The sequence below is a fragment of the Lontra canadensis genome, unplaced genomic scaffold, assembly GCF_010015895.1.
Source record: "Lontra canadensis isolate GAN:19392208 unplaced genomic scaffold, GSC_riverotter_1.0 scaffold18, whole genome shotgun sequence".
In the NCBI taxonomy this organism is placed as follows: Eukaryota; Metazoa; Chordata; class Mammalia; order Carnivora; family Mustelidae; genus Lontra; species Lontra canadensis.
Window position 1 is genome coordinate 6,910,245 of NW_022631012.1, and position 23,570 is coordinate 6,933,814.

General features: G+C 41.5%; 1 protein-coding gene across 4 annotated transcripts in view; it reads left to right on the forward strand.

The window, feature by feature from the left end:
- The first annotated feature begins 318 nt into the window (after window positions 1–318).
- The window catches only part of PLEKHM3 (pleckstrin homology domain containing M3), a 174,528-nt gene continuing 151,276 nt past the window's right edge, over window positions 319–23,570 (forward strand). For 2 of the 4 annotated variants that reach the window (XM_032859945.1, XM_032859948.1), the window contains exons 1-2: window positions 320–413; window positions 22,333–23,256. In XM_032859945.1, the coding sequence (XP_032715836.1) occupies window positions 22,656–23,256 (601 nt within the window). In that variant the 5' untranslated portion in view covers window positions 320–413; window positions 22,333–22,655. Of the gene's footprint in view, window positions 414–22,332; window positions 23,257–23,570 lie in introns of all 4 variants that reach the window. The other 2 variants (XM_032859947.1, XM_032859946.1) reach the window with 2 other exon arrangements.

Here is a 23,570-nt window from a genome sequence, read left to right on the forward strand (position 1 = left end):
GTGAAATTTTCCAGTTGCAAACATCCATTTGGGCGTTGGGAGGAGCGGTGAGGAGACTCTGCGGCACCCGCCATTGTTTCCAAAATGTGTGTGATAAAAACCCGAACAGAAGGAAACAGAGATAAGGCCCGGCTGTGCGCAGTCAGGCCCTGCCTGGCGGCCGGGTCCTGGGGCAAAAAAGGACCAGTCCTTGCGCCCTGGAACCTTGTGTGTCCGGGTCTCGCTTCCCGGGTGTCTGGGGGAAGCATTTAAGAGCGGGACCGCGAGCCGCGCTTGTAAACAGACCGCCGGGCTGGGACCGTCGGCGGCCGGGCGGGCTGTCACGGTGAGGCGGGCTTGCCGAGAGGGCGAGCTCCGGCCGGGAGTAGGCTGCAGGCCCCGCAGGTGAGGGGAGAGCCCCAGCCGGCGGCCAGGTGAGCATCCTGCCTGCTTCCGTGCTGCCTGGCTGGCCAGTGGGGGAAGGGTGTGGGGATGACAATGTTGTAAGAGATACCCGAGGTGTCCCCGGGGTGGCGATGATTTTGCTGTTTCTTGCCTTCTCCGGTTTTGATTTCGTGCCGGAGACTGCGGACAAAGGGTGAGGGGAGATGGCGTGGTGCGTTGTCTGCTTATTTTTATACATCGGGTAAATAAGTAGAAAGCAGTTTGAAATAGCTGATCCCGTTCTGTGCGTTGTTTCTAGTCTCCCTGCTTCTGGGTCCTAGAAACCAAGTCTCAGCAGAGCCTTCCCTCCCATCACGCCGGGCGCCTAGAGAAACGGCAGTGGTTCCCTCTGTGGACTCCGATCATTTTTAAGGTGTAGTAAATGATACGGTGTGGCTGATGACAAGCGTGATGTGGTCTTCTATGAGAGGATAACTAAGCTACAAAGCCAGGATAGGGAAATTTCAGACCCACTCGGGAAATGAAAAAAATGTCTGCTGAGATAGATAATCGAACCGTGAACTGAGATTGGTCTAGATTTGTAGCTTGTAAAGCAGGGCAGATTTGAATTTAACAGGTTAAAATGAGATTGAGCTATGCTGTTGTAAACTTATTTGGAACTTTTTTTCCCCTTCGTTTTTCCTCCTTGGAAAAGAGAAACTCTTTTCTTTAATAATTCAATTTCAGGAGTCATAGTGAATTGCGATTTGTATTCATTCATAAGGTATTTTATTATAAGTTGACTACATGTAAGTTTTCATTGTTGTACCTATAATCAAATATAAGGCAGTTTTCATTTCATTAACTTCGAAAATGCCTTCGCCCAAAATTGGGCTATACATAGACATGTCTCCATCACATAGTCTAGCTTTTAATTAGTAGAATAGTATTAGATTAAATTGCACATAGAGAAGGGTTTTGTGGGCCCCTAGGTGGCTCAGTCGGTTAAGTGTCCGCCTTCATCTCAGGTCATGATCCCAGCCCCACACTGGGCTCCTTGCTTAGCAGGGAGCCTGCTTCTCCCTCTGCCTCTGCCACTCCCCCTGCTTGTGGTCTCTCTCTGTCAAATAAATACATAAAATCTTTTTTAAAAATTAAAAAAAGTGTTTTGAAAGCAATTACATCAAAGAAATAATATTAATGCCTTACGAGTTTGTCTTTAAAATGAGTATTTTCACAATGTAATGATTCATAGCAAGAACTATAAAGCCAGACTACCAGGATTCCATTTTCTGTATGGGAAGTTACCTGCTGTGTTTCCCAATCTGTAGAATGGGTTTAATAATAGTACTGATTTCATAGGGTTGTTATGAGGATTGAATGAATTAGTATTTTTAAAGCATTAAAAACAGCATGTGTAATAATTGCTGTATCCATGTTTGTTAATAAATACATAAGGGGCACCTGGCCAGCTCAGTTGGGAGAGCATGTGAGTCTTAATCTCCCGGTCATGAGTTCAAGCCTTATGTTGAGTGTAGAGATTACTAAAAAATAAACTCTTTCACTGATTTTTTTTAAAGATTTTATTTATTTATGTGACAGACAGAGGTCACAAGTAGGCAGAGAGGCAGGCAGAGAGAGAGGGGGAAGCAGGCTCCCTGCTGAGCAGTGAGCCAGATGATGGGCTCGATCCCAGGAGCCTAGGATCATGACCTGAGCCGAAGGCAGAGGCTTTAACCCACTGAGCCACCCAGGCGCCCCTCTTTCATTGATTTTTAAAAAATACGTGTAATAAAAATAAACCAGTGTCGAAAGTAGGATGGTGGCTGTGAAAGCTGGGGGAGGGGCAAAATGGAGAGTTTTGTTAAATGAGTATAGTTTCAGTTTTGTAAGATGAAGAGTTCTGTAAATTGGTGCACAACAGTGTGAATGTACTTATTGAACTGTACACTTGAAAATGGCAAAGATGGCAAATATGTAGATATTTTTCCACAATTAAAAAAATCAGTGTGGCAAAGTTAGGTATTAAAAATTATTCTTTTTAGAAGGGGGAGGGGCACAAGAGGGAGAGAATCTTTTTTTAATTTTTTAAAAAAATATTTTATTTATTCATTTGACAGAGAGAAAATGCACAAGCCTGGGGGAGGGGCACAGGAAGAGGAAGAAGCAGACTCCAGGCTAAACTCCAGGTATCCTGATGCAGGGCTTGACCCCAGGATCCCGGGATCACGATCTGAGCCAAAGGCAGATGCTTAACTGACTGAGCCATCTAGGTGCCCAGGGAGGGAGGGAATCTTAAGTGGGCTTCATGCCCAGTGCAATATGGGGCTCAGTCTCACAACCCTGAAATCATGACTTGAGACAAAATCAAGGCTTAACTGACTGAGCCATTCAGATGCCCCTCAAAATTCTTATTAGCATAGAGTAGCCCCATCCGGTTAACTTTGCCATTGTGCAAATGCAACTTCTTATAGTCATCAGGAAGATTCATTTATTTGTAAATTCATATAATTAAGATTTACCATAAAGAGCATGAACAAATGATAAGAAAGAACACCTATGATTCTATAGCAGGCAGAATTTTAAAAATGTCCCCCTACCAAGATTGCATCCCCTAATCTGCACAGCCTGTAAAGATGATGAAATATCACTCTTTTGACTATATTATGTTACAGGACACAGTTGAATTTAAAACAGGGAAAATACCTGAGTAGTCCTAATCTAATCACAGGAGCCCGTAAAAGTGGAGAGCTTTCTCTGGCTGGGGAAATCCAAACGATCTGAAGCTTGAGGAGAAACAATATATTGTTGCTGTTTTGAGGGTGAAGGTGACACTTGAGGAGGAATGGAGGAGCCTTGAAGAATGCAGGATGCCTAGAATTGCTGGGGGTGGCCTAGCATGGAAACTGGAGCCTCAGACTTGGGGGCACAACCTAGGAACTAGACTGTGCCACCAACCTGAATGAGTTTGGAACTGGATTCTTTACCAGAGCCTTTTAGATGAGAGTCCAGCCTGGCCAACAACGCCTCGATTTTGACCTCTTGAGAGAGACCCTGAACAGGGAACCTAGTCAAGCTTACCCAGACTTCTGACCTTCAGAACTGTGAAATAATAAATAGGCGTTGCTTTAAATTACTAATTTGGGGGAAATCTGTTATATTGCAGTAGAAAACTAACAGACTCCTGCAGAAAAGTAGGCAAAAGACAGGACAGACTATCCATAGAAGAGAAAATTAAGTGGCTAATAGATATATGAAAATATGTTCCCTTTTCTTTAATCAAAGAAATGAAAATTGGAACAACAGCAGGGTTCCATTTTTCCAGTGCTTAAATTTACATAGATTGTTAACCGTTTCAATTCTTCACCTTAGTTAGTGTGCAGTGGTGTAGATACTCTCAAATGCTGTGAGGGGTGAGCAAATGATATAACCTTTCTGAAAAGCTCTTTGGCTGCATGTATGAACAGCCTCACTAATGCTCCTACCCCTTGACCTAAAACTCCTAGCAGTCAATCCAAAGGAGCTTAGAAATATTTTTACAGTTAATGTTCATAAATGCTTAATGTAGCTTTGTTTTCTCATAGATTGATGGATTTTAGGCTTTAGGCGCTAGACCTAGGTTAATTATACAAGTGGAAAACCAAGAACTGTGATGGGATATGTAACCATTTGCAAAAAGAAAAGACATGTGCCTGTTCTGGCTAGCAAAACCAAGCTGGACCCAGACTGGTAACATCTGCGTTACAAAACACCCAGTGGTAATATTCATTGAATATTTATCAGATACGTGACATTCTCTGTTCCAGTTTAATCACGTATGCAGCCTTCCTATAGTACTTCAAGTGAAGCTATGCATTTACATATGTAAGAAGCTGGTAGGTAGATGGGTACTACTTTAATTACCTGTTTCAGAAGACCTGATTTTAATAGGAACCTGGGAAAGATTAAATCATTTGGGCAGATTTTTTTAGGATTCTCCATCTCTGGACAATTTTCAGGAGCAGAGATCCCTGATACGCTTTCATTTTCCACACTGGTTCCCTTTCCGGTTTTCATTTTGCTCTACTCATTCACACGTACGAGAAATGTCCGGAGAGTGTCTGTTGCTCCATTGGCATTAGCCAAATGGTGATTTTCTTCATGAGGAATGTGATTTTGTATTTGGTTCATAAGTAGCTGAACCATATTCTAGCTTAGAGCTTCTAGTGCAAGCTAAATAATTCTGAGAACTGAGTACTGAGTGACACTATGCTAAAAATGACACCAGTAGTAAATTCCATGCGTTATGTTTGCTCTCCTTCATTCGCTACTGTGGACATTACTGGACAGACAATAAAAAGCCCACATAATTTACCTTCATACAATAAGGTGAGAACTGTATTTGGTCTGTGGATGTAATTAGTCTTGATGGCAGCGTGAGTTGTGAGCAAAACTAAAGTTAAAATACAGACGCCGTTGTATTGAGATGTCAGGCATGCTGTTTTCATTAACATTTTGTTTCTTTTTCATACACATTAACTATTCGAGTTACATGTTTTAAATTGGATTCTCTGATTCTATGCCATGTTCGTGAGTACTGGAGAGATTTATCCGTCTAGGTGTCTTGATTAGTGTAGCCAATGTATAATTCAGTACACACTGAAGCTGCCTGGCTCTGTGTTACCCAGTTCACTTGTGGACATTTATCTAACAGGGAAATTGCTAAATATCCACTTTACTTTGTGGCTTGTCTATATGATTATAAATGGAGGTTTTAGTCACAGAGCAGGGCACATACAGGTTAGAAAACATTAGAAAGGTAACGAGCAGTTTTTATGCTCCAGGAAACGAACTAAATGATATTTTCCCATGTATTCTTGATCCATTCGAGTCAGCACTTTAGCTTTTCCAGAACAACTTCTCTTCTATCCTCAGGGATTCATTGATTCATTGACAAGAGCTGAGCAGTTCTTCAGTACAGTGACACATAGCTCTTGTACTCAGAGCCAAGAGTACAACTTTGAATAAAACAGGCGTAGTCTTTGCCTTCATGAAACTTACGGTCTAGTGGGGGAGACAGACAAGTAAACAGGTCATTTTACACAGCATTAAAAGCATTATAATTGAGAAGATCAGGGTGCTCTGGGGACACATAAGAGGGAAGACTAAAATGGACGTGGGAGGTCAGGGAAGAAGTAATACTTCAGCACAGACACAAAGGCTAAATTAAATTAGCCAAGTTGTGTCCCTGTGTGTTGTGGGCTCGGGGTAAAGAGAGAGATTCAGGAGATGAGCCCAGGAAAGCAAGTGGCCATGGGCTTTTACAGGCAATGTTAAGGAGTGTATGGTTTTTCCAGAAGACAGCAGGGTTTTAATTTTAGAAAGCCCACTTGGATCGCAGTGTGATGACTGGAAAGACTGAAGGGAAGGAGACTCGGTGGTGGTGTCTGAACTAAGACAATAAAGAAAGAGAGGAAGGGCTAGATGTGACACATGTGGTAGAGGTAGAATTAATACGACTTGCTATTTGGAGTGATTGCCGGTGAAGGGGACAGAAGGGTCAAGGGTAATGTTCACTTTCTGGGGCAGATGCTGGTGTCCTTCACTGTATGGACAATACCAGGTCTAGGGACAAGTTGAGCGTAAGATGAAGAGCTGGGTTAGTGCACATTTAGGAGTTAGGGGATATCCAAGAGGAAGTTTGTGGGTCTAGAGCTCGGGAGTGATCTGTTCCTCATCCACCACATGGACAGCAGCTGAAGCCCACAAAAATCAAGATCACTCAGAAGAGGAACTAAACAAGAGGGTTATGGGGAAAATGGAGGACTGCCTGCATTTATGATACGAGCATAAGAAGGGGAACTCATAGTGGGGCCTGAACTGAACATCCAGAGATAAAGGAGAAATAGCAGAAGAGGCTGCATCCGTGTGCTCGTGAGAGCGATGCAGAGCGGGCGTGCCATAGGTCAGATACTGCTTGCGGGGTCAGGGTGGCCTTGCAGTGAAAAGTCTCCTGGGTTTAGCAACAAGGAAATTGTTGATGACCTTTGTCTCTGGCAGAACCGGGTTTCCTCTGGGGGTACGAATGAATGGGTGGTGAGGAGTAGAGTCAGAAAGCAAAGAGAGCAAGTTTCTTCTAGAAACTTGGAATTAAAAGGGAGGAGGAGAAAATATCTTAGCTGTAGAGGAGCTTGGAGGACAAGGGAGGGTTTTGCTTATTTGGTTTTTCTTCTTTGAGGAGAGATACTCCTTTTGAATCATCATGCTCTTGTACTATTGAATCTCCTCGCTCCCAGACCACCAGAAAAGTGGAAACAGTAACTCCTGTGGCCCTGAACACTGCTGGCCTTCTTTGAGTAGATTATAAACCTGTCTCAGAGTTTCCTAAAGTGATTGCTGTCTCCACTCTGTACCAGTTCATTGGTTTATAATGAGAGGAGATCAGAGACCATGTGGACCCTTTCCCTGGCACCACACAACCCCCACGGGCATCCTGTACCCTGCTTTGGAGTTCACAGAGCACTGCATTATGTCATTTGACTTGCTCTCCAAGACAACTTTTGAAGAGGGTAGGATAGGTATCCTTATTTGACCCGCATCAAGGTAACTGGAGTTCAGGTTCACATGGCTTGCCTAGAATCACACCTCCGGTCGTTGTGCATGGAATGTTGAAACTGAGGTCTTCCAGTTCCAGGTCTGATGGTCCCAAAGTGATTGTCACTTACCGAAATATTAGATATGATGTCTGTGGATTCCTAGTAGTGTGGTCTTATGAAACCTGAGCTTACTATCTTTCAGTAGATTTAAGAAACAAGACTAAAGGTTGTGGGTTAACTTTGTTATTTGGATTGAACCCCATGTACAATGATATTCTTACCTCTGTTCCTCCCCCAAAAAAGTTCAGTTGGCTTTAGAAGGAGGCACTTTATTTGGGCATGCCTTAATAGTTAAAATATGTTGGAATTATCTATAGTCACATTTAATTTGAAAATATTTCTTTAATTCTTTTGACAGAAACACTTATTAGCAGAGTTTTTTTTTTTTTAAGTAAATATTTTTACAAGTGTTTCTATTTATCGGCTAAATGAAAAATGATGTCTTAGGGAAACATTAGTGAAAGGTTTGGGCAGTTAGGACTATGTCAACATTTGCAAAAGCACTTATTTGGCCTAAATGAAGTCACAGTTATTATACTCTTTTCTAAGTAATGTGTTCAAGGTCACTAAGAGAATTGAGGTTAGCTGTTTAGTTAGAGAACAGCTTTTTACCCTGTTTGTTTGGGGACTTCTCATCCACCATTCCCACAGAGAACTTACATATGACACACAAGTATTACAGACATGATTTTTTTCAATAAATTGAGTATAAACAGTTTTCTGGGTATAAAGATGATATTGAGCATTTAACTTTTTTGAGTTGTGGGATTAACAAAGATTTTAAAACAAATAGATAATTATTAATAATAAGTAATTTAAGGTTGCTGATGATTGACACTAAAATGCAAAGCACCATTTTGTAAAATTTTAGCTATATTATCCCAGGGTAATTAATTTGCTATTAAATGCCATACAAAGCTGTATGTGCATTTTAGAGCCTTACTTCCGCTCACTGGCTGTATTACTTTGGACACATAACTTCGTCTGTTTAAATCTGAGTTTTCTTTTCTGTAAAGTGGTGAAAATAGCAGCCCTCTGATCGGGTCACTGTGAGGGTTTAACAACATGAAGCAGATAAAGGGCTTAAATAATGACTGCCCTTTAATTAGGACTCAGAAATATTAGCTATGACTTTAATCTTGATCTTGGCTTACTAGTAAGAACTGCCTTTGTTTTGTTTTTAAACATTAAATACATCATTCCACACTTAAATGTGTCTGTCTACAGTGAATGAGCCATTTGTAGGGCTTTTTAAATGAGTTTAGTAGTGGTAGTCTTGGATGATGAGGAGCTATTTGAGTCCCAATTATCATATGCTATCATCTTAATTTCCAATCAAAAGAGCTAAAAAGATAGATGCCTGGGAGGCTCAGTTGGTTAAGCATCTGCGTTTGGCTCAGGTCCTGATCCCAGCATCTTGGGATTGAGTCCCATGTCGAGCTACACACCCAATGGGGCTTGTCCCTCTCCCGCTGCCCATCACCCCACTTTGTTTTCTCTTTCTGTCTCTCAAATAAATAAATAATCTCAAAAAGTTAAAGAAATATGGACCAATCAGAACTCCAGAATGTTTACATGCTGCTGCATTGTTTTCTAAAAATCCTATTCCATATTCATGGATATAGTCCATAATAAAAGAAATCTAAATCCAGAATGGAAGATGAAAATTCAGTTTCTACTGTTCTTCTCCTTCATATTTTTTCTGTTTGATGGACAGAGTTTTTTCTGACCTTCATGCTGGACATAGTAAAGTAACAACGATTCATCCTATTATTTTACCTTACCTTGTCCTTATCTTTGAAGGTCATAGACTGTTTTGTCTGCCTTTGCCAGCCTTGCTTATTTCCTGACAAAACTGTAAGAGGCTGCTTGGTAGTCAAGGTTGTTGTCACAGATTAAGTAAAAAAGGGAGGGAGGGGTCATGGATGCTGTTCATGGGCACTGAGTAAGCCCGTCCTTTTGCTTAGACCTTATCACAGGTCTGATACTCTCGGGATGCCATTTGAACAAAGACCCAGGCTCACTTTTTAACAAGTTCAGTTGTAGCAGAGAAAGAAAAAGTCATTTAATTACTTCTGATGTACATTTACCCCGCATGCCCATAGGAGCTGGTTTTGTGAATCTGTGCTAACCCATAGGCTGATTGTTGTTTTGAAGGTTAAAGTTGTAAGTATTTTCCCTTCTGCTAATCAGCTGCAGTGACCTAAGGAATTAAAGTCAATAGGAAATGAGGCATTTATTTGTTTTCCATGACATCTCAGCCATGCAGCAGTGGCCTTCTGTTGGCCAGTGATGTTTCTGTGGGTCAGAAAAACTTGGGCAGCTGCTGAAGAGCGCTCTGTACTGGTGCCTTCCATTTGTGCCATTGTTAGTTTACTTTGAGCTTACCCTTTGGTGGAGCCTTTGAAGCTCTTACCATAGGTTGACCGCTTCATGCCAGAAGCAGCATCATTTTTAGAGCAAGTATGATTGGTTTTATTGGTTGTTTGTTTCCTTTGTCTTTGGTTTCTTCCAACTGAAGTCATCTCTCTGTAGACTGTTACATCATTTAATTGTGTTCAGTTGTTACAACTCTTTATTACCTCTTGATTATTAAGGATTCCTTTTTTATGTTCCTGTAACACCTTTTGAGTATTTCTATTAAGACACTGTTTACACTTTTATGTTGTTTCCCCACTAGCTGTTAGGCGCTTCTAGGGCAGAAGCTCTGGTTTTGTCTCCCTAGCCTCTATCAAGTGTTTGGGTTCTTAGTCCATCCTTGTAAAGGCTTGTGGAGTATAAATGGTTCTATGGTTAGGAATTAGCTAGCTTCTAATAGGAATAGTAATTGCTTTAGATTTTACAAAGAGCTTTCACATACATTATCTGCATTTGTGCTTTACAATTCCCTAAGGTAGACAGGGGCAGGCATTGGCAGGATTTCCATTTTGCAGATAAGGAGGGCCTGGAAGTCCTGAATCAGCCTGACTTGCTTGTAGTCCTTCAGCTTAGAAGGCAGTGCTGGGACATTAACCCTTTCTGGTCTCAGAAATTTGTGTTCTCATTGCAACACCTCTGTCCCATTGAACAAACTCAAAACTAGGTGGTGAATATGTATCCCAATGTTCATAGCAGCAATGTCCACAGTAGCCAAACTGTGGAAAGAGCTGAGATGGCCTTCAACAGACGGATGGATGAAGAAGATGTGGTCCATATATACAATGGAATATTACTCAGTCATCAGAAAGGATGAATACCCAACGTTTGCCTCAACATGGATGGGACTGGAGGAGATTACGCTGAGTGAAATAAGTCAATCAGAGAAAGTCAATTATCATGGTTTCACTTACTTGTGGAACATAAGGAATAACATGGAGGACATTAAGAGAAGGAAAGGAAAAGTGAATTGGGGGAAATCAGAGGGGGAGACGACCATGAGGGACTGTGGATTCTGAAATACAAACTGAGGGTTTTAGGGGTGGGGGGTGGGTGAACCTGGGGGCAGGTATTAAGGAGGGCATGTATTGCCTGGAGCACTGGGTGTTATACATAAACAACCTTGGAACATTGCATCAAAAACTAATGATGTATTTTATCGTGACTAAAAGAACACAATAAAATAATTAAAAAAAAAAACAACCCGGATGGCAAATTGTTGGTCAGTCTACTTACAGTTTATGGACCTTCTAATTGGACTTGGTTGGCCCAGTGATTAGACAGGGATTCCAGGAACCTCTTTTTGATCTCCATAGGGCCTTTGACTGACAAGAGATGAGTCATCTTGGTTTCTCTTTCATCATCTTTAAAAATAGTCCTGCTACTTTTTCTTAATTCTCTCTGTTTACTACTATTTTTTTTAATCAAGAAGCTTATCAAGCACTTTATAAACCATACTCTAAACCATACACATGAAAATGATTATTCTCAGTAGAGCCAGATGGTTCTATGAGTTGATGACATCTTTAAAGCTACTTTCCTGGTTCTTTCTGGGTAGCTTGCATATCGGGGTCTTAGTGAACCTCCCTGGCGGTTGTGGCTTTCATTTTTATGATCTGTCATGTATTCAGCTTTTGCCAACTGGCGTGGCTCAGATGGCATCTGCATGGGCTAGGAAGATATTCCCTGTTGCAGTTGGAGGCTGACTATAGCAAGCTGTGATGTTTATGATGGAAGTTTTCACCTACTTCACCTCATTCCTAGATAATTTGAGTGGGTATTTTGTTAGTTTTTTAATCTCTATTGCCATGGAGGTAAAGGGAAGTGGAAAAAATTGAGTCTGCATTTTTAGACACACAACTGAAGTTTGTGTCTGTTTGGTTACTTAAATTGGGTCATATTGGAACTCTGGTGGTTTTATGAAATGGGATTCCCGATCAGGAGCCGTGGATTTCCAGTCCAGTGGTTGACATGGGGGCATAGTAACATTACTGCCTTCAACAGCAAAGCAATCTGAGATTTGAAATGCCACGCTTATATTTAGTTTAGTTTCTGGGAAAACATCTTGGGGCATCAAATGTCTCAATGATTTTTGAGTGGCAAACAATAAGCAAGGACAGTGATGTACTGAAAAATGCTTTAAATTGATTGTCTGGTGTATTTCAAAGGAAATGTCTCTTTACTGGTATTAGAAAGAACTTGAGCTCTAAATCAGTGGAAAATGAGACCAACCCAACTACTGATTTGCAGTGGTTCACAAAATGATTCCCTAGTGCTGCATGGGTGCTTTTGTTTCTATAAAAGGTCTAAGTGAGGTCTTGGCTGCCTGTCCTTTGCCATGTTATTTTTAAACCTGGTTTCTATAGTGTAGAAGCTTTCTTTACCAAGAAAATCTTAAAAGCTCAAGTCAACATATGTTTTGTCAGATTTTACTTAAATGAGCTTACAATGAATTCAAATGTACTTTTGCCAGAAAATCAGAGCGGTATTTATATTTACAGATGTCAGTGCTTTGCAAACTTACTCTTTATCCAGCTGCTCATTCAATAAATATTTATTGAGCACCTATTGTGTACTAGCCATAGTTCTAGGCCCAGTGGGGGTTATTAAAAATGAAATAGATTAAAATCACCACTCTCAAGTTGCTGTAAGTCCAGTTGGGTAGGTGTGTGACCTCAGGCCAATTATTTGTCTTTGAGCCTCCATTTTCTGTCTATAAAATGGAGGTATTAATACTCACACTATACATTGTGAGGCTTAGAGATACAAAATTCCAAGCAATGTAGCTGGCACAGTATGGGCTTCTGATAAATTATAATTATTATTGTCATCGTTTCAGAAAGAACAGGCAGCGTGCAGTATATGTTGTGGGGACAATACCAGAGACATCCTGTGGACATTTAAAGAAAAGAGCAGACTGTTTTAGGATCAAGGCTTAAAGAAAGCTTGCGGAAGAAGTGGCATTGAAGCTTGTGGAGTGGATAGAATTTCATAGGTAGAGGTGGGAGAGGGTATTTCAGAGGTAACTGTGTTAAGTAAAGTTTTGGAGTTGGGAAGACAAAATTTGAGCAATAGCATTGCAGTTTGGAGGAAAAGTTTATCATAGAAGAGAAGTGAGCAGTTGGGCAGGCAAGCCAGGCCAAGGTTGTGAAAGTTTAGAGTGTCAGGTGAGCAAGTTGGACCTTGTTGTCAACAGAAGCTTCATTGAAGGATTTTATTTGCTACTGTCCCCCCAGTGCCTAGAACAGTGCCCAGTCCGTAGTGAGCGTTCAGCAGGTATTTACTGAATGAATAACTGATCGTGATTTTAGACAAATTGAGCTTAATTTTGTCATGAGATAAGCCAGATGGAAAAGTCTTAAGAATAGTTGGGAACCCAGGAACAGAGGTCAGGCCTGAGATTGAGACTGACATCAGGCATTTGGAAGGTGTGAATACAAACTAATTATTGACAAGTGTGAATAAATGGACCCGGGAGAATATGTAGCTATAGTTACAGATGAGAGCTCAGGCAGTGCCACATTTGTTGAAGGGGTCAGTAAGGAAGGGAGGAAGATGGAGACCCAGAATGACGCAGTAGAAATGAGAGAAAAGGTCAGAGTGTGTGATGTCTGTGAAACCACAGAGATGTTTGAGGAGGGACTGGTCAATAGTGTCAAGGAGGGTCAGGACTTGGAAGAACACTGGCAGTTGTGTACTGAGGAAATCTCTGGAGAGCTGTAGAAAGGAGTTTCCATTGAGTGGAGCCTTGTGCCAGGTTGAAGGTGTAAGTGGGCACAGCACATTCTGGCACATTGGTTGGATTTTTTTTTTTCAAGGTTAGTAATATTTGCTTTTTGAGCATATGTATAAACAGACAGTGTGCCCAAATTGTATATATAATCTGATTCCAAGTAAATACTAGACAAAACACACCTAACTATTCTGAGTTACAAGATCATGAATGATTTTTATTTGCTTTGCCATATCTGTCAGTATTTTCTGGAGTTTCTATGAATATTTATTGCTTTTAAAACTGGGAAAACACCATACCACTTATTTTTTAAAATGTTATTCTCCTAATGTGTTACATAGCATTAGATTTCTCATTTATTAAAACTTGTATAGAATGTAGTCATTTAAGGTTCCTCTAGGCCTATGAAATGGGATTCCATCTGTGTTTCTAGCTGTCCTTTTCCTTTGAAAGACCCCAAACTCCTTATGAGGTCCACACTGACATTATGTCCTTATCTGCCATTTGTGGCTTGCCTCCACATGCCTGCGTTGTTTTTATGTAAAAACACCATGACAGAATCATTATCTCTTATAGCCTCATAGTCCAGAAAGGTCATCTTACTAGGGTCAAATCGGTTTGTGGTGGGTTCTTTACATTATATATAACTTAGAAAATTTTCAGTCAGCTCCAGCCTTAACTGAAGTGAAGAACACATGAGAGCCACATGTGCTGACTGTCCTGGTGAGCCCTCTAAATTCTCATGTTTGAAAATGGATTGGCAGAAAGAGTTCACCCTAGGTGTCTTTGGCATTGCCCTTTTCTTTCTAGTCCGGCTAATTCTAAAACTGCCTGGCCTCAGACACCCTCTCAGCACTCATTCAATTCTAGTTGTAAGGCATTTAGTCAAGTGGAAGGAAGTCAGCACTTTTACCATCCAACTTGGAGAACATGGCACCTTTGTGTGGGTTGGGCGGGTATTATTGCTTATATCTGCTTTTCTGCCTCCGTGTGGGAGGATTGCCGTAGTCATCCTGTTAGTTAGCCTGGCCTAATGAGCATGTAAACAACAGACTTCCTTGTTAGAAGATAGCAATACACTGATTCTCCATCCTATTACATTTTGATGCATGCAGGGGATTCCTTGGGTTGAGCTTTTATTACCGCACTGACAAACGGACCTGGTTGTCAATCCATTAAATAGGAGAAATAACCCTTTTTACAGAAAGGGTATTTTATTTAAAAATAAGATATCTGTAGATCATTGAGTTTGGCTGAAAAGTAGTGTATTATAAGTAGTTCGTTGCTGACTTTGCCTTTGTTGGGCTGACATATCTTTGAAGGTCTAGTCTAGGAGCATGTGGTTGTTGAATGGGTGAGGTCCAGTGGAGCGCTCCGTAATTATAGAGTAGTTTACATTTTTTAAAGGCATGTTGGAACAGCTACCTAGTGAGTGATCCACGGGCGTAGCAGTTTGATGTTAGCAACTTTATTGGATACAGGTAGCTAAGTAAAGCGCCTGGAGGTTAAATGGTTTGCCAGAGGCCACCCAGCACGTGTGTGTGGTTGAGCCAGATTTAGAACACAGTTCTAATTAGCTCCTAATTTCCAGCTTTGTGCTGAGGCAAACCACACTGCACTCACACACTCATTTTACTTAGTTCACTTTGTCAAAGGAACATAATCTTCATATTTTGACCTGTCTGAATATGCTATTGTTATTTCTAATTAATTTCAAAACCAAATGAGGCGAGCTAGGAAGAGGTGTTTACTTGTAGAGACTAAACTTGGCGTTACATCCTTGTATTGTCATGAATTTGAGGCATATATATCCTAGGGAGAAGATGAGGTTCTAAAAAGAATGAGGTTGTTGAAAAATGGAGCCCCAAAGGATGAAGACACAAAGATTATAAAGGAGGTTAAGTAAGGCACCCTGCCTGGTGTCTAGTCACGTAGAGCGCAGAGTGGGATACGTGGGATAGAGACTGTCGATCATTTCAGTGCAGCGTGGCAAACCCAGGGTGCGAAGAGAGAGCCTGAGCAATTGGGAAAGCCTCCCCAACTTGGAGCAAAACATGGAGGAATAAAACAGCAAGACAAATATTGGTTAGCATCTACAAATTGGAGAGGTGGATGGGTCATGAAAGGGCATGAATGTCATGCAGAAGAATAACACATGAATAGTTAGTGCCTTTTTTTTTAAGCATGGCAGACACTATTCTGTGCACTTGGGATACCTTATTGAGCAAAGTGAACATAAATTCCTGCCCGTGAGTAGCTTGTATTTTATTAGGTAGAAACACTAAACATTAAATAAATAAGTAAATTAAGTGGCATTTTAGAAGATGGTAATTGCATAAGGAGAAAGGGTCAAGCCAGGTGATCGAGGTTAACAAAACAGTAATAAGTCATGTTGATAGTATCTACCATTGATATGACGTGATGAGAATGGCACTTTGCCTCTGTGGGTTTTTTTTCCCTAAAAACATACAGCACCAGTCTAATCGTGAGAAAAACATCAAACAAATGCCAGTTGAGGGACAGTCTATAAATACTTGGTCGGTATTCCTCAAAATTGTCAAGGTCATCAAAAACAAGTAGTCTGAGGGGCGCCTGGGTGGCTCAGTGGGTTGAAGCCTCTGCCTTCGGCTCGGGTCATGATCCCAGGGTCCTGGGATCGAGCCCCACATCTGGGCTCTCTGCTCAGCAGGGAGCCTGCTTCCTCCTCTCTCTCTGCCTGCCTTTCTGTCTATTTGTGATCTCTGTCAAATAAATAAATAAAATCTTTAAAACAAAACAAGTAGTCTGAGAAACTCACAGCCAGGAGGAGGTTAAGGAGATATGACAACTAAATTCATGTGGTATCCTGGTTAGAATCCTGGAACAGAAAAAGGATATTAGAAAAAATTGAGGAAATCCCAATAACATATGACCTTTAGTTAATAATAATGTATCAATTCTGGTTCATTAATTGTGACAAATGTGCCATACTAATGTAAAATGTCACACGGAAAAAAAACTGGCTGCGGGGTTTGTTGGTACTCACTGTACTATCATTGCAGTAATTTTGTAAATATAAAACTTTAAAAATTATAAGTTTGTTTTAAAAAGGCAGAGTAAAGGGAATCAGAAGTCCAGGGTGGAGATGTATGTTACAATTTTAAATAGTAAGGCCAAGGTAGGTTTCATTGAAAAGGTGACATGAACAATCACTTTAGGAGAAAGTTGGCCATGTTGGTTCTGAGGGAATACCTGATGCAAAGACCCTGAGGTGAGAACATGCCTACAAGCTTGCGAATCCACCCAGAGCCCAGTGTGGCCAGGTGGGAGGGAGGGTTGGGAGTAGGGAGAGTATGAGCTCATGGAGGAGGGATGGTGGAGCAGATTGAGGTGGCTTTTAGGCCAAAGTTAGTCATGTACTGTGTGCCAGGAACCATGCCATTGTCTTATGTAGTTCTCTCAACTCTCTTGAGAGAGAAGTATTATTGGTTTGCTGATTTTGCAAATGAGAAAACGGAAATTAAAGAGGGAAATAACTTGCTGGAGTCCCCTTGCTGGTAATTGGTGGAGCTGTAGTTCCTTCCGTGTTGGACAAGATCTTCAAGGAGACTACTGACCACAAGAAGATCTGATTCTCTGCTTGTTGTTGTTGCTGTTGTTTTAAGTTGTGGTAAAAAACACATATATAATTTATCATCTTAGCCATTTTTTCTGTCAGTCGTGTTAAGTGTATTCACATTGCTGTGAAACAGATCTCCAGAACTTTTTCATCTTGCAAATCTGAATATCTATACCCCTTAAACACCACCTGCAGACTCCCTGCATAGTGAGGAGCTGGATGTGTAACTTGATCCCAGGGCCCTGGGATCAAGACCTGAGCCGAAAGCAGACACTTAACCCACTGAGCCACCCAGGCATCCCATTCCCTTGCTTTTTAAAGACTGAATACTGTTCTGTTGCACAGCTAAATACCACAGTCTGTTTATTAGCCTGTTTTGTCAGTAAAATTTTATCAGACACAAACAAGCCCATTCATTTCCATTTTGTCTGTGGCTGCCTTCTGCACACAACAGCGGTAGAGGTGAGGAGTAGCAAACCTAACTGTATGGCACCTAAAGCCAATGCTATTTATTCCTTACAGAAAATATTTGCTGACTCTTGTTCTACTGGGGAGACTCTGAAGGGTTGAAAGAAATGATGTGGAGGCTGCATTAGAAGGAGGAAGGCAAGAGGCAGGAAGATCTTTCTGGTCTTGTGGGAACAGGGACACAGGTGTAGAGGTGGGGCCCTTCAGAAGCTCCTAGCCAAATTGAGGGGGAAAAGGTGGTTTACAGAGTTGACTTGTTCAGTGATGGGTCAGACATTCAGGGAAATAAGAGATCTGAAAGGACTGAGTCCTCAGGAAAGACTTCAAAGAGGGCTAGGACGGATCAGATAGACGCAGGGAATGGGGGGGTGTGCCTCCTTCTCGGGAGGCCTTCGAAGCAACACCTGCCACCCGAGGGTAAGGCAGTGAAAGCAGTTAGAGCTGTGCCTGGCATACAGTAAGAGTTCACTACTCTAGTAATGTAAGTTCCACGAGAGCAGGATTTGTATCTGTTCTCTTCACTGTAGTATCACCTGTGCTTAGAACTCAGGAGCTGCTTCAGTAAATATTTATCGAATGAATAAATCACTGTAACTCTCAATGACTCTTTTTAGCTATTTAATTTGTATTGTGCAAATACAGGCAAAGAGCTGGACCTCTCACACTGGTCCGTCAATTCATTTATTACACTAAAGAGTATTTTTTTTTTTTTTTTCTGTTAAAGCAGCAGCTATCCTTACTGTTTATTGCGGGAAACAGTTTTGTGGTAAGTCAGAGGTAATGGCAAAAAAGGAAAAAGAGGAGAAGAAAACAACTTAATGATCCTAAAGATAGCCACTCGAAAATAATTCATTAACTTACTTAAAAAATACTTATTAAATTGCGACGATGTTCTGGAGGTCCAAGGGTGAGCAAAATAGACACAGTTGCTGCCTGAGGGGCTATTGACGTTGGAACTGGTAATTCCAAGTGTAAAGTATGTAACTTACAGATATGCAAGTGCCACGGAAACTTAAATAAGGACATTTAACCAGATAGTGTCCCTGAGGAAGAAACAAGTCCTGTGACAAAATACTCCCAAACTTAGTGTCTTAAAGCAGTTTATTGCCACTCACCATTCTGGGCTGCCTAGGCTCATCGGGACAGTTCTCAGTTGGGATCTCCTATGAGTTGCAGTTAGATACTGACTGGGGCTGGAATCCTCTGCAAGCTAGACTGGGCTGTCATCCAAGACGGCTTCTCCACACACATGCCTGATGCCCACCTGCTGCGGCATGACCTCTCTTTCTAGCAGACAGCCTTACTTCCTAGATAACAGCTTAGAGCTCCCAGAGACAGGAAGAGGAAGCTGCCAGGCCAGGTAAGGGCTGTACCTCAAATGGGCACAGCATCATTTCTGCCACACTCTATTGATCACAACATCACAAATCCTGCCCAGATTCAAGGGAGTGGAAAAATAAAGTCAGTTCTGGACGGAAGAGGAACAAGATCTCATTGCAGAAAAGCATGTGGCATAGAATTTGTTGTGGCCATCTTTAGAGAATACAACTCTGTCACTTGATGTTAGGTCCAAGGATAATTTGGCATTAGATACATAAAAGAGAGAGAGGGAGGGTAACCCCTCCAGCAAGGAGAACAGCATTGTGGACAGGACTGGAAGTCAAAAAGGTAAACCTCAGAGTCTCTCGGAAGAACTGAAAGGCCCGTGTGACTGAGTGGATGAAGACGAGAAAGAGTGTCAGGAAAATGCTGGGTCGCATGGAAAAGAGGAGAAGTTTTTAGGGTATGATTTTTAGGGTATGATCATCACTAGTGATGATTAGAAGGTTAAATGCGTATTTCTATCAGAAAGGAGGGGGAATAGCTGCATAAGTTCCAAACAGAGGGAATGGAAAGCACTAAATAGTGAAAATTAAAATTCCTATAATGGGACGTACTGGTTAGCCTAGAGAAGGACTTGGAGCGGAGTGGGTGTGGGTCAGGGAAATCTTGCCCCAAATCACGTAGCTCATATGAGACAATTGGGAGTTGAACCCAGAACTAAACCTGGAGCTCAGACCTTTCCACTATATTGCTCACCACATCGCCTATGGAAAGTCTTATAATAAACTTGAAAATTCCTTGCTAATAAAAGTAACTTACTCTTTCTAATTTGTTCCTAGCTTTTCAGGCCCATACCTTCTAAATTTCTTAGACTCAACTCAACTTTTTTTTTTCATAAGGTTTTATTTATTTATTTGAGAGAGAGGGAGAGAGAGCAAAAGAATGGGAGAGAGAATGCATGAGAGGGGAGAGGTCAGAGGAAGAAGAAGGACTCAATCCCGAGACTTCAGGATCATGACCTAGGCCGAGGCAGTTGCTTAACCAACTGAGCCATCCAGGCGCCCCCAAAGGGCACCTTCTTTTGAAGACTTTCCTAATGCTTACAAAAGTGATCCTGTGATCTCATAATCCCTTGGCCTCAATGTCCCCTTCTGTGAAAGGTTGGAGTTGGAGGGATGACTTCAGAGTTCCCTTCCTTGTCTAACAGTGTCTGGTTTAGGATGTGTGGGGTAACAGTGTCCCACAAGCTAGCAGCGATGGCCATCAGTGGTTATATGCTTCTAACCAGCCTATGAGTACTTCAGCTGAGAGCACAAAGAGTATATTTCTAGACATTTTGATTTAAAATAAGAAAAAAATCACTTTGAAGTATGTACTCTCTCTATTATGATTACAGACTGAATTTTAAGCACGGGGTAAGGAAAGGAATATGAGTGATACAATCTTAGATGAATAACTAACTGCTCTGCACCTTGGTGCCTCTTCTATAAAATGGGAAACTTATGTTAAAAAAAAAAAAATTTGATGGGGCGCCTGGGTGGCTCAGTGGGTTAAAGCCTCTGCCTTCAGCTCGGGTCATGATCCCAGGGTCCTGGGATCGAGACCCACATCGGGCTCGCTGCTCAGCAGGGAACCTGCTTCCTCCTCTCTCTCTGCCTGCCTCTCTGCCTACTTGTGATCTCTGTCTGTCAAATAAATAAATAAATAAATCTTTAAAAAAAAAACAAAAAACAAAATTTGAGTGATTAAACTTGAAGATCAGTTTGGCTGCATTCAACAATTTATGAATCAGGTGACATCCCATCTAGTAAATAGAAGGCACTACAAAATGAACTCTTTTATAGGCAGGAGGGGTGGAAGCACGGTCACCTTTCTTTGGGGAAAGGGCAGGGATCTATCAATCAGATTACCTCACTAGTGCTGATTAGGTAATTCCAGATTTATTGGTGAAAGGTCACAGTCCCACAAAAGGCTAAAAGTACTGAGGCTGAGATTAGGTATAATCTTGATTTGCTGATGTGGGGCTTTGCACAAGTGACTCCATTTTGAGTCCATTATCATTATTATTAGTAGTAGTATTGCTTACACTTTATTATGTTTATTTGAAATTTTGGTAAAGAAAGAAAGTTTTATGATTTATTATGTATTTCTTTTTCATAGCCTCTAATGTAGAAGATGAAACTAAAAATCCTATGTTTCAAAATTACAGAAGTAGTAAAACCCTGTTGCACAATTCAAGAGGCTCAGGGCTTAACTGTAAACACAGGAAAAGAAACCCTGTTTGCAACTATTATAACTGATGTTTATCTCTAAAAGTCAATCAGTGCCTTATTGCATAAGGGCTAACATAATAAGTATCAAAATATAAAATGTAGACAAGTTCATAGTCATTATCACTTCACAAGAGGTTAACCACAGAGTTCCTGTAAACTGCAAACCTGTTGACACATTTTATTTTTTTATTTTTTTTAAAGATTTTATTTATTTATTTGACAGACAGAGATCACAAGTAGGCAGAGAGGCAGAGAGAGGGCGAAGCAGGCTCCCTGCTGAGCAGAGAGCCCGATGCAGGGCTCGATCCCAGGACCCTGGGATCATGACCTGAGCTGAAGGCAGAGGCTTTAACCCACTGAGCCACCCAGGCACCCCTGTTGACACATTTTAAAACGAAGGGCTATATATACTAGTTTAATTTACATATATTAAGCGATGTAGATTGGTACTGTTGATTTAAATGTAATGGTTAATGACCTAAGTGCTAAAAATGATTTTAATGAACCATAAGATCGTGCAGTTTTAAACAGAAAAAAGCACATCTATGAACCTTCGCAGGAACATGCAGAGCTGTTGCTAACTGCCTAATATTACCTACTTGTAAGTAGTTAAGGGCAAAAAAGCCCCTTGCATAGTTGTTTTGTTGGTTCCTTTTTTTGGGTGCAAACACAAAGTTGTATGTGACTGTTGAGCACATGGATTGTAATAGTGTGACTGAGAAACTTCATTTGATTTTTATTATAAATTGAAATAGTTGTATATGGCTAGTGTCTACCCTATTGGACAGCATCACTGTCAAGGTCTGTGCTAATTAGGCCTGAACTTGGAGATCTCATCTTTCCCAGAGATAACGAGTTAGTGCTCATGAAGGGTATTTGCTGCCCAACTTTGAGGTTCAACCTGTACTCCTAGACCAATCCTCAAAACGTCTGGGAGTTTGGAGCCTGAAGCCTTTCTTTCAAGCTGACTGGAGGAATTCTGAAGTCCAGAGGCATTCATTAGGTATTACATAATCCAAGCCTGGGAAACACAAACACAATAGCATTTGGGTCTAATAAAAGGGCAGAGCCTCCCTGGGTACTTCCCCCTTGTGCTTTTTAGCCTGACAAACCATCAGTGCTTTCAAAGTTTGTGAAAGAACTCGTGTATTTGTGACTTTTAGACTGATTACGGTATAGGCCCAGACACAGATTTCTTAGTCTCTTTGCTTACATTTTAGGTCCGCATATCAGAGACTTGCCAGGACAGTCTTTTCACAACTGCTCTCAAAGGCTTTTCTGTATGAGTAAAAGTTGTTGACCTTAATTCCCTTTATCAAGTGTTCTACCCTGCTCTGTGTAGGTTCTAACACAAAGCGGGTAGTGATGTGTACTCTTGACAATGGAACTCCTGTGTAGGTGTTGGCCACCTCTGGGCATGTCTGCCATTGAAGAGATGTAAAGATGGGGAAATTGCTGGGCATATTCGTGTACCATAGAATACAGTGAACCATGTGTCAATGTTGTGCTATTCTTTTCTTCCAGGAAATCAAGGATTGCATGCCGTTGCTTTGACAAGCACTTCCTGTTACCTTTACGGAGATCTCAATGAAGAATAATCTCGAAGGAGCATTTGTCTTCCTGTACTTCTGCTAATGGCCATTAGCTGCTAGCAAATGCTTTTAATGACTGAAAAAACATCAACTATCCTTGTGCTCAGCCTGCTCTAGGCAGTCAAATGAAGGTTTCTTTCAGTTGTTTCCAGAACTCTATTGCTGAAGCACCGCTCTCTTTGTTGGGTGAATGAATGTTCATGAAGCCCTTTCCTGAGCCAGCGGAGGAGCCTTAGGCTTTGTGAAGCCTGCGACATGGAAGCTTTGGAAGTGGATGATATCAGCCCAGCCTTGGAAGTTACTGAGGATTTCTTTAGTACTTTTGACAGTAAGCTAGAAAAGGCTGTGCAGCAAGCCGAGGTTTATGGGATTCAGGAAGTCCCTGAATTGGTGGGGCACGAGGTACTCACTAACATAACAGACAATGGTGCTATCAGACATGTTGCGTCCCTGGGCAAGGGGGGCCTGCTTTGGGACCACTGTAAGAGCAGGCTCTTAGAAACCAAAGCTCAGAATGTCTTCCCTGCCAAAGAACAGTTTATGGTTCAGAAGGGGACAGCCCCAGATAATCTTTCCTGGATGGAACAAAAGGAAGCATCGACCTTTAACTTTTTCAACGTGTGTCAGCGTCGGCGGGACAGGCCTCGTTCCGTCAATGACTTATTGGATGAGACCTCTACTTTTAAGCCGGGTCATACTCGGTCAAGGTCAGATGTCACCCAGGTGGACTGGAGGCTAGTCCTCCAAACCATGCCTCTGCAGCAGCAGCCATCGTGTCTCCGGGGCCCTCATTTCAGCAGGCCCGCTTTTCTGTCGTCCTCACCAAACAAGGTCGAAGATGCTCAAGGGAATACTGGTATGTTTTTATATCTGATGCTGTTGAACGATGGTTGACTTTCTTTTGTCTTTCTTACCTTTACCTCAGGAGCGGCATATCTCCGATGTCCCTGTCCGGTTTTGCTTACTTAATAAGCTCCCTCTTCAATTTGCTTTCACCTTTTACCTGAAGCCTCATTCTTGGTGTCTTCATAAGAAGTGCTGAGTGAAAAGATGACTGTGGTTAACTCTCCCTTTCTAACTGTGTATGTTAGAATCTGCGTGGGCTCATAATTCATGTAGTATTTGCCTTTGTCCAAAGTTTGATAGTGCTTGTTCACATCAGTAGATGTT